Here is a 17,209-nt window from a genome sequence, read left to right on the forward strand (position 1 = left end):
CCCTGTTAAGGTGCAAAGAAAGACCACCAAGCGTGCCAAGTTTTATTCATTTAAGAAATTTAATTGCTGTAAAATGGACTGTCACGTGGGCCCAGGATGGAAATAGAGTTGAGCTTGGAGTCCTAGAACAACGATAGTGAGTGCTCGTACTCCCTTATATTCCCAGAGACAAGAATACTCTGCAAGGCCAAGTTCAAAGACCATCTTCATGGCAGAAGGCATGGGTGATGAGACATTGGGCTAATTGGGTATGGAGGTAAAGTCAAGTCCACTTCCTGGCACCTGGGTCTGAGCTTGCATGCTGCTAAGTGAACCGAATGTTCCAGACATGGCACAAGCGTGCCAACCAATTATAGTAGGCCATATAACAAAGGGCCTTATAGTTTGTGAGCCAATGATATACAGTGTACTTATTAAGTGTTGAAGATGACTTGCACTAGAGGTGGGCATAAATTGTCCAACTGATAGACATCCAATCGCAACCCAACCCCTTATAGAAAGTATACTTAGATGTTCCCCTTGAACATATCACCATCCCTCGTAGGTTTTTCTTATTTGCCATGTAGTATGACGTCACGTACGACACATTTTTACTATAGAAATGTGATTTTATGTAAAATGTACTGAGAGCTCGAGTGAACATCCGTTGATGCTCGTTGTAAACTCCCCGTTTTAGACAATTGAAATTAAAACAGAAAACGTTGTCATCTTCGAGTTGTTTCGATCATTTGGTGTAAGAGTGATTCTGCATCCCATCCATTGATTGTGGGTTATCCAAAGGGCTCTAAACTGAGAACCAAGGTTCCCCTTTTGTTTGATAGTATGGACAGTTTCCCCTTACACATTGAAGCACAGGCTAGCAGTACCTTATTTTGTACTTTTTGGGTGCAATCCTGTGAGCCTTTTCTTTTTTCAACCACATGGCAGCCATTTATTCAGTACATTGTTTAAAATGGCCATCTATTTTGTTCAAGCCCTGTCCTTTTTGTTCACCGACTTTCTAGCAGTCTACCTCCTAAGTAGGGGTAGGCAATGAAATGAGCGACTACTGTAATCGTAGTCCATATCCCCCTTTCATCCACACTCTAATGGGGGTCACCCAATAACACACGCAACCAAAGCCATTTGAACCATTAGAGTGCTTTAACCTTCAAACTTACATGCACACTTGGGCGCAGCCGTGGGACGTCACTTTGCACCACAAGCCCCACCCTAAGGTGCCACCCATCAGTACCCCATTTTTTCGCGCATCAGCTCTGACAGTATTAGACAACTTCTATGAGAGGTCGTATGGAGAAATGTGGACTAAGCGTATTGTAGTCACTAGGGGGTAAGTAATCTTTCTTCTGCATCCTTTCCCCTTTCATCACTACTGTCTGGAAGAATGCACAGAATTAAACACTCTGGGAGGAAGTACCTGAAATAGATGGAGAAAAGAGGTTTCAGAACTACCAGGCCGAAAGCGGCATCAGAATGGGAGCTAGAATCCCTGCTGTAAATGTTTGCAGAACACAGATGGGGTGGATAAAGTCGTTGCTCTGCTGATCACATTAAAAGGGGCCAATTTCTGAAAAGCTACATACATGGCCTCCACTCTTAATGAATGAGCATGCAGGGCAAGTTCCCATTGCTATGCTTTGTATGCCTCTAGAATAGCACAGACTATCAAATGAGCAATGCAAGGCTTAGATTGCCAACAGCTTGGTGTGGAGTCAACAAATGTCCCAAAGAGGACATCAGATGAGGAGTCAACAAATGTCCCAAAGAGGACATTGGACTTTTGAAAATCTTTAAACTTCCTGATCAATATGAAAAGATAGTACTTGTCTGTAGAATACTGTTAAGGGCTCAGATCCTGGATCTTGTTAACCTTCACAGCCAAAAAGATGACTTTACAGAAAAGAAACGGTCCAGTGGAGAGCCTCCGGTGTTTCGGGCCCCAATTTCATGTAAGCAGTGTTAGGGAGAATTCTCATAAATGTGCTAATTCCCTCCACCTTAGAGACCCCCAGCAACTTTGCTGGATTTTGAGGCCTTTATTCTTTTGTTTACCTGGAGAGAGTGAGACCCTTTTTCCCACTCATGTAGCTTACTGTGATTTTTTGAACTGTTTCTTTTGATTGTGTAGTCTGACAAACTCCATAGGCATCATCTTTTACATTGTGTCACGCAGCACCTTCAGAGCAGTGACACAGGGAAGTCTTTCAGATTTCCCAAAGGTTTAAATCCACTCTCGTGGATTAACTACTGTTTCCAAGAGCAGTAAAGTGAAATTGACTTTACTTCCATTTGTAACTTTCTAGACCCAGCACACACCATCTTACAATAGGGTGCTGGAGGGGTTACCTAGTATCACCTTCTGTCTATCGTCTCATGTAACATTTTTATGTTACCCTTTCCTCACTGAATAGCTGGTGGCAGTGGTTTACTTTTAACTACAGTGGTGTGCATTTACCGCAGGCTGCGTTCGCAGCTGCAGTGAAGCACCCAAGGGTGCCATTTTTGTCAAAATGGCCCGGTCTTCTTTTTTCGCCATTTCTTTGTGGAAAGGTCTTTCTTGAGATTTACTCTGCGCGCCAAACCAGATTTGTTCCCATTGTTCGCTTTGCCTTTGACGGGATTCACGAGTAAAGCCCGCCTCTGGGTCCAGGATTTCAGGGCGGGCAGGAAGTGAGGGAGGTGGGGAGGTGCCCGAAACTGCCTGTGCTTAGTCTCCTAGGAGACCAAATGCACTCTGTGATGATTGGACGGCTGACTGTCCGGCAAGGACAGCCAACCTGCTGGGTGACTGACAGCTAGGCTGGAATAAATGGGAGAGAACTGAAAAAAAGGCGAGGCTTTTGGCTTGGAAGGAAGACTCGACCACTGGACGAACGAAACTAAGAAGAACTTGAAGAGGATGCCTGCTGCAACTCCTGGACCGTTGGTTTGCCCGGCGAAGCCCTGCTGCTGTGCTGAAAGTCCAAATTCGTATCGACAGAGAAGCCCCTGCAAGAACAACTTCTCCCCTTGAGTTGGTGGGACCAATCAACTCCAAAGTAGGCCACCTGGACATTCTCTCAGAGCCGGTTGCATTTCCACAGAGTTGCTGCTGGAAACCGAAACACCAGGGAGAGGAACGCCTGATTGTGTGTGTTGCTTTTAAGTTGGTCAAGACCTCCAGGAAGATCCTCCGGACTCCCAGGAAGCAGGAATGACCGAGCCGGAGCCCCCTCAACAGAGTGCGTCACCCCAGAAGCAAGGAAAGTCCATCTCGACAGCCAGAAACCACTGTGTTGCTACTTGCGGTAGTGGCGAGGAGCTGAAACACCGAAGTGCCACTTGTTGGAAAGATTGCCGGTTGCGAGCAGTGACCGTCCCATTGCAGCGTAGGAGTCCCCAGACCTCCTACCTCTTGTCCCCACAATGAGGCCCTAGAACAGTGAGATCTGCAGAGCTGCACAGGAACAGAAGTCATCTGCTGCACTTTTTCTTCAAAACAAAGGTGTTGTAAAGTCTGAGAGAACATACCTCTCGTTGTAGAGTTGCTTGCATCTTCTACTACTCGCAAGTCTAAACAGCTTGTGGCCATTGTGCAAAGACTTTTCTACTTATCTACCAGAAGTGATTCATCCCATATAAGACTTTTGCCCATTGACTTTGGCTTAGCCAGTTATACTGAATGACTCTTCTTGGGGGACCCAAAAGTATTTGCCTGCTTAATAATATTTGTGGACTCTTGTTCTAATAGCTTTTTCCTTTGACCAAGTTCTAAAAGTATTCTAAATGCAAACAGTAAGATATTAATGTCCCCAGCACCCTAGCTATTGAAGTCACCGGAGGGTGTAGGTTGTGACTGTGGGCCAGCCCAAAAGGGTCTTTACTAATTTAGAAACTAAGTGTACAGTTTTGAAGTGCATTTGTGTGTTGCTTTTATATTGCTCCCTTCTGAAGAATGCTTATTCTGATTGATAAATGCATTAATAATTGTTTATTCAAGAAACCTTGAGTTTACGTGTTTATTTGAATACTTTTCATTGTGAATCTCTAACTCTGTTACAGCTCACATTGACCCATCTTGAGCTAAGCCTGGCTGCTCAACACGCTACCAACCTGTGTAGTACAAGCTTATACCAAAGGCTGGGTTCCTACTACCTGTAGGCCAGGGTTGTTGTAGTGCACCCAAAGGGTACTGCATGCAATCTTTGCCTAACAAGCAGAAAAAAGAAAATCAAGGACTAGCCAAGTGAAACGAACCATGGGTTTTGAAAGGCGTATGACCTTAAATGGACAACATCGAATTCCATATGCTGAATTTTTCTTTTTTTAAACAAGCAAGTTGTATACATTTCTCTTTACACTTAATGGTTTCACTTTTCTCTTCTGCCTCAAAAAAAATATGCATTGTCTGAAAATGCAGATGCATGTGATGTGCAGGGAGAGAAGACAAGTAGAACATTAAAACATGGCATTAAAATGTTTTGCTTTCTATGGCCCTTCTAAACACTAAGTTTGGAAAGAAGTTGCCTCTGGAAAGGGGCGCGGAGGATTGGTCGGAATTCCCAAGTGTTTCACAATTGCAGCCAATTCCAATGGTTGTACGTGATCAAAGAAACATGATAATTTGAAACACATTTTTATTCATATGCTTCTCCCATCAACAATATGTAAAAAAATACATAAAATGGAACATATTAGGTTTGTACATGTTTGAGAGTTTTTGTTCAGGCAAGACCCTCACAATGTTGCCATGCTTTTGCTGCAGTCTCTTCAAAGGCTTGTCTCCTCTTATTTACAAGACTTCCCATTGTAGAAACTGCTAAGCTCCAACTTCACGATTTTGTCTGGATAACTCAGTCCCAGCACAAAATGTATACATACCACACTGCTATCCGCTTCCTCATGTGGACAGCAAGGCCATGCTTCCCTTTGAAAGAGCAATTTCCAGTGCAAACTGCTCAGTAGCCAGCATGCAACGTTCACATTGACGACTATTGCTGCCAGAACAACATGTTAACCACCCCCAAGAACTGAGAAGAAATAAGCCTTCACATTGAAATTCGGGTATTCCTGATCAAACATGGTGGCTTTCAGTTTTTGTGCTTTCAGTGGCTAAGCTCCATGGCATCCCCTTCCGTCTCCTCGTCATCATCCCCATTGAAACTAGAGAAACAGATGGGTTGGCATTCCAGGGTGCGAAGATTCAACAGGCAAGCAACTTGTGAAATGCTGAACTCTGGGATCGCCAGTAGGAGGACACGCTGTCCATCAATTCCTACAAACCAATAAGAGACAAAATCAGGCATCTCAGCAGTAGTGCACAACCCACATTACCTGGCGACAAAGGTACAGAATGAGGTGCATGTATTGTCAGAGCTGTGTGTAAGGCTCACTACTGGAATGAGGAAAAGTTACTTACCTGTAATCCTCGTCTTGAGCATGAGCATCTTCATTAAATTCATTACTGCTAAATAGCTTCCACTATGGGTGGGATATCAGAGCCCTTTTCTTAAAATGAGTAAAAGCATGCCTATATGCTTCTTAATATATTATTTGTCCAAGAAACTGCTGTTGCTTTTCATTAGTAGTGGGTTTCCATCCCCAAACCCCCTCCCAAAAAAACAACCTTTAACTCATTCAATTACAAACTAGGGTACACAGCTCTCATTTCTATAGCCCTCTGGGGACCCGTGTGACCCCAAAATTGGGGGCTACTGCCAAAGTGCCCGTTAGTCTCCCATGGTCAGTAATCAGACCCAGATATGTGTACTGGTTCTGGTTAGTGGCAATATTCCTTAATACAGTGGCTGCATGACTATCAATTTTAGCTCACAGCAAAGATGTTTCTTCCTGTAGGCTTTCACAATTGAGCCTCTAGTGTATAAGCCAGTAAACCGGCACCTATTCTTTAATGCCTTCGAGTGTGATTTCATGGAGTCGGGGAATGGCCATGTAGGGTAATTTTATGACTTGTGGTTAATTGTTCTCCGATGCCTGTGAGCCAGAGTAAAATTTCAGTTGGACTTTGTGGACTTATATGAACATTTCAAGATCTTGCGAGGTCAATATTGTTGGGAAGGGGCCAGCCCTGTCCTACCCCCCTAGGTGCTTTAGAGTGAGGCGAGATGCATTGGAAGCACTAGGATGGTCCAGGGGGGAGGGAGGACGGTGCAAGGACCACCTCCCAATAGAAAAAGGACTCTACTCCAATATAACTAAATATAGTCTATCCACACAGTACAACATGAGGCGCGAGCAGCACTGCTATTTTTGCGTAGATATTAGTAACTACAGGTAGAAGGGAAGGCCGGCACGGTAAATGCAGTATTGCATACACTAGGCCCAAATTGCGAGACAAGAGAAATACCCAGCCATGCTCAACCTCCCATGAGGACAGCCCACACCCCGAACCGCCACAATGTCTATTAATTGTTCTAATAGTGTTGCAAAGATGTTCAGGAGGAGTGTGCCCTACAAGGCCGCAATCACAGACCGGTCCCTGGTGTGTATGTTTTCTCACACTGGCCAAAGCATGACCTGGCCCATCCTCGGACGAGCACGAGTTATAGCCCATTTAACTGACTAAAACTAGAGACCTCTGAATTCCATGGCACCAGGTGCCCTTTGACCACCAACCCCAAAGTAACAAGTCCTGAGATGTTCAAAGAGGACGGACAGGGCACATTGTTGAAACGTCAATAGTGTGATTTGTATTGCGAGGTACTGGGAGGGATAAATTATAGTTCAAAACGGGGGTGGTGGACTTGGAGCCAGATGGCGCGGAAGAGGAGCGAGTGAAATGTGTGTGTGTGAAGGTTGGAGTGCCCTAGAACCTCCTCTATGCCCGTCTTCAGGCATTCCAAGTGCACAGTATGAGTTATAAAATAGTTGTATGGTAGCAGTATAATTAATTTGTTTTCTTTACTTTAAATTGATTTATAATGCACAGCAATGGACCCAGAGGCATGATGGCGCGGACGACAAAGGACAAAGACAACAAAGAATCTCTGCGAGAGTCAGACCTTCGACCTGAGATGATCACTGCAGCACCCACATGATGGAAGACTGGCAGACTGGGCTGCAACCAGTGGCCTCACATCCCTGTAAAGGCACACCAACCAGCCGTGTGGGATTTTACCCTATACATTGCATCATGTAGGACAATGTTTTGCTTTAGAAGATTCTGCTTGTACTACTTTTTGGCAGAACGTTCTTAGCAGCAGAGTTCTTTGCTATCGCTGTCATCTGCGTGTGAGATGAAAAACTTGTTATTCTTACAAGATCGATTTGGGCCTTTCTTCCATAGCGGGTTGTATGCTCTCTGGTGTGAGCGCTGAGGGACGGGCCTTCAATATTCTGATTTTAACTGTATTCTAAAAAGGTATTGATTTACTTCAATGAAGTCATAGGCTCAACTTTTTTTTTTTTTTTTATAAAGAATACTAGAGGTACCACCCGGCGTTGCACGGGTCTGTAGCCGACATGCACGTGGGGGTCTGCTATAGCTTTGTTTATGTTTAATTGTGTCATAACTTACTATTTTTGGAACATGGCAAAATCAGCAATCTCCCGAAATCGCCTACACTGGTAGCACAGTGCCGGACCCTGCGCTGTGCAGGGCGAATGGGTGGGGTTGGTTAGATTTCACCATCACCAGTACACCCCAGACTGGTATGCGGACCTCGGGCCATCATTTCAGCACACCAACTATTGTGGAGCTGGAACCAACAATCGCAAAATCAGCAATCCCCAGAGACCACCTATACTGATAGCTCTGCGAAGGGCGAATGGGTGGGGATGGTCAGATTTCACCATCGCCAGTACACCCAAGACAGGTATGCTGACTTTGGGCCAAGTTTTCAGCCCATCAACTGTTATGGGCTGCAGCCAACCCCAGCAAAACAGAAAGGTGATGGCTGGAAGGTTTTGAATTAATCATAACCACGGGCAAAACTCTGGGCAACCCTCTAGACCATCGTTTTTCAGCCTGCCAAGCCATTACAGAAGGGGAAAAACCATATGCAAATCAGGATTGGTCCTACCCCAAAAGGGGCAGTCAAGCCCGAACTGCTAGGTCACATCCCTTCTGCACGAGACCACAAGCATCCCCAGACATGTTTCAGCCTTGTTGGGCGTCATCAGTGAGGAGTAGCTTGAGTCTCTAGGCCCGGCAGACTCGGGACCCACGTCTGGGCATACCCGTCCCACTCGGGGTGACTTTAGCAAAACAGAAAGGTGATGGCTGGAAGGTTTTGAATGAATCATAACCACGGGCAAAACTCTGGACAACCCTCCAGACCATCGTTTTTCAGCCTGCCAAGTCATTACAGAAGGGGAAAAACCATATGCAAATCAGGATTGGTCCTACCCCAAAAGGGGCAGTCCAGCCCGAACTGCTAGGTCACATCCCTTCTGCAGCCAACCCCAAACATACAAACACTTCACAAATATATGTTCTCGATATATTGTGAGGACTTATTTATTCTGAATAGGTGCCTATCACAGAGAATGATCAGAAATATTTCTTTTTGCAACTTTCCTTTCTTTGAAATGAATGGAGCCCCCAGCTATTTGCTACGGCTTGAACCTTGTACTGACCTTTGGAGGCAAGTAAAGTATGTTTCCTTTACCTCTCTTGATCAGTTCACATATTTTGGGGGTCCTGGCCAGCACATGTGATTACTTGTGCACGGGTACCCTGTGCCGTTTGAGATACCTGTATTGTTTTACTGTAGCACACTTCACCCCTTACAATTAAGTGCTGCAGGGGTACCCTTTGTGTCCTTTTATTTTTCTGTAGTACCGCTTGTGTTATCTTTTTAATGGTGTCCAGGACAGGGTGGTGGCAGCAGATTCAGCTCTACGGTTTTTTTCATCACTCGCGTACATGTTTATTTATTATTGCATAATGCCATTTTGAGTACCCTATACTCAAAGTGACCATGGAATGCGCCTGTCACCCTACCCTGTCCTTTGGCAATCTTGTTCTTTGGCCGCCTTCTAACGTCAGGTACTGCATTCATTTTGGTGGAACCCAGCTTGGATTCGGGAGGAAAGGGAAAGTATGTTTAAACAGGATGTATATTGGGGATTGGCCGGTCTTGTCCAAATCCCCAATCCAGTCAAAGCCTATTCATGATTTGGCAGCGCTGGTTAGTTTGAATGGTGCAGATCCTTGCCATTGAAGGGTGGGGACAGTCCCCAGACCGAATTTGAAGAGGGGGGTCTCTTAGGGAGAATTCTCAGAAATGTGTTAATTCCCCTTCTACCTTAGAGATCCCCAGCTCCTTTGCTTGACTTTAGGACTTGTTATCTCAGTAATTTTAAGGTAATTTAAATTCTGTATTCTTTTTAACTTTGGAGTCTTCAAACTCCATAGGCATCATCTTTACATTGTGTCACACAGCACCTTCAGTGCAGTGGCACAGGGAAGTCTCTCAGATTTCCCAAAGGTTTAAATACCTTCTCTTGGTAAAACTACTGTTTCCAAGAGGAGTTAAGTGAAATGGACTTTACTTACATTTTGTAACTTTCTAGACCCAGCACACACTATCTTACCATAGGGTGCTGGAGGGGTTACGTAGTATCCCCTTTGTCTAGTTTCTCATGTAACATTTTTATGTTACCCTTTCCACAATTAATGGCTGGTGGCAGTGGTTTACTTTTTACTACCATTATGTGTTTTTCGGTTAGGCACCAATGGGTGCCCATTTCGTCAAAATGGCCCCAGTCTTCTTTTTTCGCCATTTTCTTTTGGAAAAGTCCTTCTTGAGATTTAGTCTGTGCGCCAAACCAGGTTTGGTCTCTTTGTTCATTTTGTCTTTGGCGGGATACATAAGTGAAGCCCGCCTCTGGCACCAGTATGTCTGGTGGGGGCAGGAAGTGAGGGAGGTGCCCGAAACTCCCTGTGCTTAATCCCCTTGGTTACAGGAATGCACCAAAAGGTGATTGGCCAGCTGGCTGTCCGGCAAGGACAGCCACCCTCCTGTGCGATTGACAGCTAGGCTGGAATGAATGGGAGAAACCTGCATAAAAAAGGTGAGGCTTTTTGGCTTGGAAGGCAGAGTTGACCCCTGGACGAAGGATTCTAAAGAAGAACTTGGAAGAGACGCCTGCTGCAACTCCTGGACCGTTGGTTTGCCCGGTGAAGCCCTGCTGCTGTGCTGAAGCTCGGAATTAGCCTCGACTAGAGCAGCCCTGCAAGGACGACTTCTCCCTTTGAGTTGGTAGGACCAATGAACTCCAAAGTAGCCCGTCTGGACATCCTCTCGAAGCTGGGTGTATTTCCACTGCAGTTGCTGCTGGAACCGAAGAGCCAGGGAGAGGAACACCATATTGTGTGCGGACGCGAGCGCTAAGAAGATCCGCCGGATTTCCCTGATGCAGGACTGACCAAGCCTGAGCCACATCAACAGAGTGCTGGACCCCAGATGCGGGGAAAGTCTGAAGTGGTATCCGAGAACCAGTGTTGCTATTTGCTGTCAGACATGAAGAGCTGAAACACAGAAGGACCGCTGAACTGAAGTTTGCCCATTGCTGCCGCTGACCGTCCCATTGCAGAGCAGGAGTCCTCAGACGTCCACCCTCTTGTCCCCACGACTGAGGCTCAGGAACAACAGGATCTGCAAAGCTGTACAGGAACAGAAGCCAGCTGGAACCATTTCTTCTAACCAGATGTACTGTAAAGTCTAAGAGAACTTACCTGTTGTGTAGCCTTGCTTGCTCTCAGTTGAGACCGGTCTTGGTCACCTTGCAGAGTTGCTGAAACTTGCCCCTCACAAACCTCACAGCTTGTGGCCCTTCAAGTGTTCTATTTTCTACAAACACTTTCAAAAACATTGTGCAAGACGTTTTACCTACCTACAAAGAAGAACTCCAGCTGCACTTAACATTGTGCAATTAACATTGGCTGTCCAGGCTCCCTGAGAGACTCCTCTCTACTTTTGACTCTGTGCTTGTCCTTTCCCCAGGAGAGGGTTCAACTTATTTGCCATTGGAAGGTTTCCTTAAAATGACTTACCCGTTTGTGAATTATTTGTTAACCTTTGTTTTATTTCTCTATTCTATCTTTTTCACCAAACTCAGTAATGCTCTGAGTGCACTAGTGGTAAATCAATGTCCACAGTGTCCTAGCTATTTAAGTCACCGGAGGGTGTAAGAAGTTTCTGTGTGCCATCCCCAATGGGTATCAACTAATTTAGATAAACTAGTGTGTTTTGAAGTGTAGTGTATTTGAATTGTTACATATATTGCTCCCTTCTGAAGAAGACTTTACAACTGACTGAAATAAATTAATCATTGTTTTAGCAAGAAACCTCGAGTGTGTTTATTTGGATAACTGTATTGCGAAACTCTGTCACAACATTACTGCTCACATTGACCCCTCTTGAGATTAGCCTGGCTGCTCGACCACACTCCCAACCTGTGCAGTTCAGACTTAAACCAAAGGTTGGGTCCCTATTGCCAGGAGGTTAAGGTTATTGTAGTGCACCCAAAAGGTACTGCATGCAATCTTGCCTAACAGGGTCCTACAACTGTTCATGAGATCATCAACTGCAGCCAAGTACCAAAGGAAGGAAGCACTGTTCTGAAGACCCCGGAAGACTGCTGCAGAGGATGACCAGCATTGCAGAAGTAATCCCAGTGAAACCCTGCATCTCTCCATGGAGACCCCCAGCAGTGCTTCAACCCTTGGATTGGGGAAACAACCAGGCCAAACCCCTGCACAAGAAGCCTCCCATCAAAATCTCCGAAAAGCACCCTGGCACCATCCTCCGGGCCGCACAGTTTATCAAAAGGTCCATCCTGGGCATTTTTCACCAATCTGAGTTGGAGCTTGGGACTATGCCTGTCATCGGCTAGTGTCCATCCTTCCTGCTGTAGCTGCACTCCTGTAGGACGACGGGCATTCCTGGATCAGAGTCTTCTTCACTGCCACATGTCATGCCTGCCACTCCTTGTTTGGGGTGAAGTTCAATGCTGATGGTATTTGCTGCATCCTTAGGTATCCTATCATCATAGGGCCTGCTGTTGCTGTCCTGAAGTGCCTGGGATGGAAGACCTTAGGAACCATCCCTCCAGAGCACAAAAACGGTGTCCAGCTGGAGCCAATTCCGAACAGACTTTACTCGCAGTCCCTGAATCTCCTGCAACCATACCTGCAGCAGATATAAGTGGCCCGTGATTCAGAGTACTCTAGGGTGGGCACTCAGAAAAATCACTCGGTGCGCAGATCTACATACCTTCTCCCCCTCCCCGACACACACCCCATAGGGATTGTAAGGACCTAAAAGTTCACTCCCTAACTGTCCCCCTCCTGGTTGTGGGACTGGGACAGTATCCCTAAAACATTCCATTTACCTTTTAAATGCCAAACATGATTTATTCTGGAACGGTTCCCAATATGTTGGCTTTGACAGAGCGTTCTAAGAAAACGCAAGACTTCCTGCTCACTAGACCGGTACTTAGATGGGACTCTGACTCTGTTGGGGCACTAGGCCTACTTACCTTGTCTGAAGGACTGCTTATAATTAAAAGGCAAGGTATATAGTTACTGTTTTTAATGCACGGTTTTCTCTTTCCTGCTTAGTTTATCCTGCTTCACCGATTTGAATGCTTTTACTGTGGTTCATTGTAAGGTGTGAGCGATCTCACGTTGATCTAAGCTCACCAACTTTGTACATATACACGTAGAAAGTGTGTTTCAGTAATAACAGACTTACTTTACCTGCTTAGAGTTAAGGCCTAACAAATAAGTATATGTCTTGCTTCTCTATTGCTGGTCTTACTTGATTAGACCCATCTAGGCCCTAGAAATAAGGCCTAAAACAAAATCTCCCTAAACCATGGGATCTGCATTAATGTTCATAAACACTGAATAGTCTAATAAGCTGCCTCCAAAACTAGGAAGGTGGGGAAGACTGGAGGAACCATCAAATTAAATGCCTTTTGTTCGTTTAACCCACCCGCTACACACTTTCTTTTCATGGTGAAATAACCCCTTTGGTTTCCCACTGCCCCATTTAAACTCTGCCCTCAACATGGATCGGTAGGTGTGCTTGTTCCTGTTGAAATTCCAGATTCCGAATTTTGTTTGCTTTCATGAAAAGGGAATTTTGCTCCATTTGTGTTTTTATTGCCTCAAAATAAAGAGATATACCAGAAGAGAAAGGATAAAAGCCACCTCCCGCCCCCGCTTTATGTGAATAAGGCGAGCACAGATGAAAGACCTATTTGGGCTGTAGTCTACGAATCTAAAAGATCTAGAATAGTTTGTTAGGCTATGTATCCACTTTCAAGTTACAGCTTCACCAATTTCAGAAAGGTTAGCTTTCTGGTAACAGGCTGAGGTGCATTAGACTACCCATCACTCTATGGATTGTTTTGAAGACCTGAGTTGACTAGTTTACAAATAACCATTTTGTCTTTACACTCTTTAGATCTTTGGAAGCAGTAATGGAGATCTCGTCTCACATCTGCTTTGCTTTAGGATCTTTCTGCCCAAGCAGACACATTAGGGAAAAAGATGGCAGCAATATAGTCAGATTGATGTTAAAATCCAAAATAACTTAGGGCAGGAATTGTGTGTGCGCTCAAAGAACTTTACTGTTATGGAAAATAGTGTATTGTTTATGAGCAAAAAAGACCCTGCATATCATTCCAACACTACTTGTAGAGGGAAACCTATGAAGGCTTTAAATAGCCAGTATTAGAAGCAAGATGTTGTTTAACAGAGGGCACGCGTAAGCCTGATTTTGCCAAACAAGAATTATTTGAATTGATCTGAGATTGGGGAGAATAACTTTGACCAGGAACAATTTTCATTAGATAATATGGGGGCGGGTCAGTTTACAGCAAATATGTTTTCACAAAGGTTAGCTTTTCAGAACCCTACTCCAGTAGCGGTTCTGAAAAACCGCCTTACATCCTGTAACCTTGCACCTGCCGAAACCAAGTGCAGTCTTCCCTAGGCCTCCCCTTATGTGTCCATCTTTCACACTTCTGGTATGCCTTCTCTCGGATCCCACACTGTCCCTTACCAAGGCCTCTCCGTTCCGGATGACCCCATCTGTCTCAGATGCCTCTCTTGTCCAAATGCCTTTGGCCTGCCCCATACTCTTCATAGTTCTCAACTCACCAGGTGTGCATGGTGTCATCTGCCCTGAATTTATTTTCACCCACTCAGCAACCCACGTAAACACCCTCTCTCACACCCTTGTGGTCACATACTTGCAAGCTGTTTCTTTTTCACCCTGCCAGTCTCTTGCACCCATGACTCAAAAATGTGCCATAAAAATACAAATTCTGTGCACGGAAAAGAATAAAAATAGTTATTCACATTAATATCTACAGTAATCCCAGTACTTCTTCACCTTTCCATTATACTTATGAAAGTCCACCAATGGGAATGGGACAGGTTCTATAGCACAGTACATTTTCTTAAATTTTAATTTGGATGCAGAGCCAGCAGGCTCGGGCAACCCAACACACCTCGCAGCAGCATACACTAGTTTCCTTTCCACCCAGGCCAATCTGGCTAACTAGTCAATAGCCTATTAAGGGGGGTAGAGGGAGAGGGTGATGAGGAAAGGGTACAGTAATCTCTATGGCGAGTGATTTCTTACACCTTCATCCCATTACCTTTCCTCCGTACTTAAGGGGGAATACCAAACAGGATCCCCAGTTGATGGAGGAATTACCCAGATCAAAGAAGTTGAGGGACAAGTTAACCAAACCTAGGATCTGATTTAGTACTTAATGTCCAGAAGGCAAAAAAAGAAGTCTATGCAGCCTCTTTTGTAATTACCTTTCAAAGACCTTGACTCTGAAAGGCGACTGGTGTCACCTTTGCCCCAACAGTATGAGTATGTAGGTCTTTGAGAGGGGATTTTTCTGGGAACGAGTAGGATTCAGAAATGCAAGACACTACTTGATGAATGTTGGAAACCATAGTGGATTCTTTTCTGGTCGGGAGTCTCCAAATATAATTAATTGCTTATGTTCTCCAAAACGCTGCGTCCAAATCAGCCAATGGGAAGTACGTTGGGAGTACTACCCCTTGACTGGTGGGTGATGGACAATACAATCTTTGGAGAAAGGGTGTGCATCTCCTATGCATCCCTGTGGAAGACTGTATTGGTCAGATGCAGACCGTTGCCAATATGCCTGGCTGAAATGACTGACTAAAAGTCCTCCTTTCCACAAGCCGATAGAAAAGCCAAGTAAAACCCCTGATGTGTTGATGGAGGAAGAAAAGAACAGTCAACCCAAACGTCTGTACACACCAATGGTAGCCAGATCTGTACAGCATGAGCCAATCTTGTTCCCAGTGCCACCAGTGCAGAAATGCAGGAAAGCACAAGATCCAAAGAATAGCAACAGAACAAAGCACTTCAAATTACCAATGGAAGAACTAAAACCACTTACTGCCATACTGGTCTCTGGTGGGATCTTTGCTAGCTGCCTGATTAATTTACATTCGCCTGGCAACGACCTTGATGACCTGGAGTCATCTCCCCAAGAATACAGCAGCTAAGTTAATTCATTGAGGGGAGGAGGACTCTCCCTATTGAAATAGAACCTGAGGAAACACTGGTGGAAACACTAGCCCTTGGGGTCTTGAGATCCAAAAATCAATAATTGGGTGGCCAATGATGGGTCATTAAGATCAGGGACGAACACCAGAAATGCCTCCATTTGAGGTTTGTCTTGTGCAGGCGAGGAATCGGAGAGAATGCGTAGGCCGACATGTCCACCCACCGCTCACCGACTGAAAGATACATTTTCTGCACTTCGCATTAGAAGGGTAAGCAAACAGAACATCACTGGAGTCCACCTCTGCTGGATTTAGGAGAGGATGTCACAATTTATTTAGCCTGCTTAACATGTCCGCATCCATGATCACCTGGCCCGCCAAAGTACTGCCCACAGGAAGGAGCCATGCTGGAGGGCCCACACTCCCCAGTTTCCACCATTAGGCGACAGAGAAGTGGATTCTGTACCTCCCTGCTTGTTGTAGAACATGCACGTTTGGTTGCCCACCTGTAGGATAACAACCTTCAAACAATCAAAGGGAGAGATGTGTGTGCCACGAATATGGCTTGAAGCTTCAAAAAGGTTATCACCAACTGTTCAGTTGGTGATCGAATTCCATGAGTTGGTCCCCATTCATAGGGGGATGAGTACGAGGTGATCAGAGAATGAGGGGCATCTGTCAAGGATTTACATGAGTTTGGAGCTATGCAGCCACCAGAAGAATTTTCTTTCTACTTTAACATTTTTCAGCTTGACAAAAGCAAAGACAGAAGTACATCATGGATCAAGAAACGTTATTTCTGAAAATCAAAATTGTATAAAGCACACGGAAATGTACATTTATGTTCCCATACCTTGGCCAACCAAAGGTTAAGGAAGGGTCCCACTGTGGATTTCAACGACTGAGTCACTGTTAGGCAGGCCACATTAAGCAGTTGCGTTCTTAGGGACGAAAATCTGATATAGGGCCCCTACTGACCAAGGTCACCCAGAACGATGTTTGGGTCCATGGAGAGCTCTACACCCATGATTCCCCTAATGCTGAACAGGATCTCTTTCCAATAGAATTGTGACTGGGGGCATAACCACCTCATGTGCTCTAGCCTGCCCATGAGTTGTACAGCCTCTCCAGCAAGAGGTCTAACACCCCGGGATGAGTTTATGGAGGGGGTGGGGCGGGGAGTAATACCATTGGATCATCACTTTATAAGTGTTTGCTTTAACAGAGTACATTTGGGGCTCTTTTGCGCCCTAGTCCAGATATGCAACCACAAATCTGAAGGTATATCTCGCTGGAGGTCCTGTTGTAATGCCAAAATGTATAGGAGTTTATCTTCTGGGTCAAGTCTGTCGAGAACCCTATAGATTCGCAAAATGTTACCCTTCCCTGTAAGGTCTGAGACCAACAATTCCAGGGTTGTGGGTTCCCTTTTACCGGCTACCCAGGTTCCGGGGTGTGAGGCCCAATTTCGAATCTGGCAAGAACATAACCTTTCCGCCTCAGGAAGGGAGAAATTTGTTTTCAATTCTTTGAAAGTACACAGTCATCTGTGTGTAACAATTGTAACGCTTAACTATGGTGCCCTGCAGGAGCGCCTGGTCTTTGGTTGCCGGAAACGTAACCCTCTGAGATAGGATGTAAAGTCCAAGCCACTCCCTCCCCACTGCTCCACCTTATGTCTTATATACCAGCGTA

General features: G+C 45.2%; 1 protein-coding gene across 2 annotated transcripts in view; it reads right to left on the reverse strand.

The window, feature by feature from the left end:
• Positions 1-4,599: 4,599 nt before the first annotated feature.
• Positions 4,600-17,209, reverse strand: part of POLD2 (DNA polymerase delta 2, accessory subunit) — a 418,384-nt gene continuing 405,774 nt past the window's right edge. For both annotated transcript variants that reach the window (XM_069618953.1, XM_069618954.1), the window contains one exon: positions 4,600-5,254. In XM_069618953.1, coding sequence (XP_069475054.1) covers positions 5,085-5,254 — 170 coding nt within the window. In that variant the 3' untranslated portion in view covers positions 4,600-5,084. The remainder of the gene's footprint in view (positions 5,255-17,209) is intronic.

Source organism: Ambystoma mexicanum, chromosome 10 (assembly GCF_040938575.1).
Source record: "Ambystoma mexicanum isolate Mex_15411 chromosome 10, UKY_AmexF1_1, whole genome shotgun sequence".
NCBI classification, from domain to species: domain Eukaryota; kingdom Metazoa; phylum Chordata; class Amphibia; order Caudata; family Ambystomatidae; genus Ambystoma; species Ambystoma mexicanum.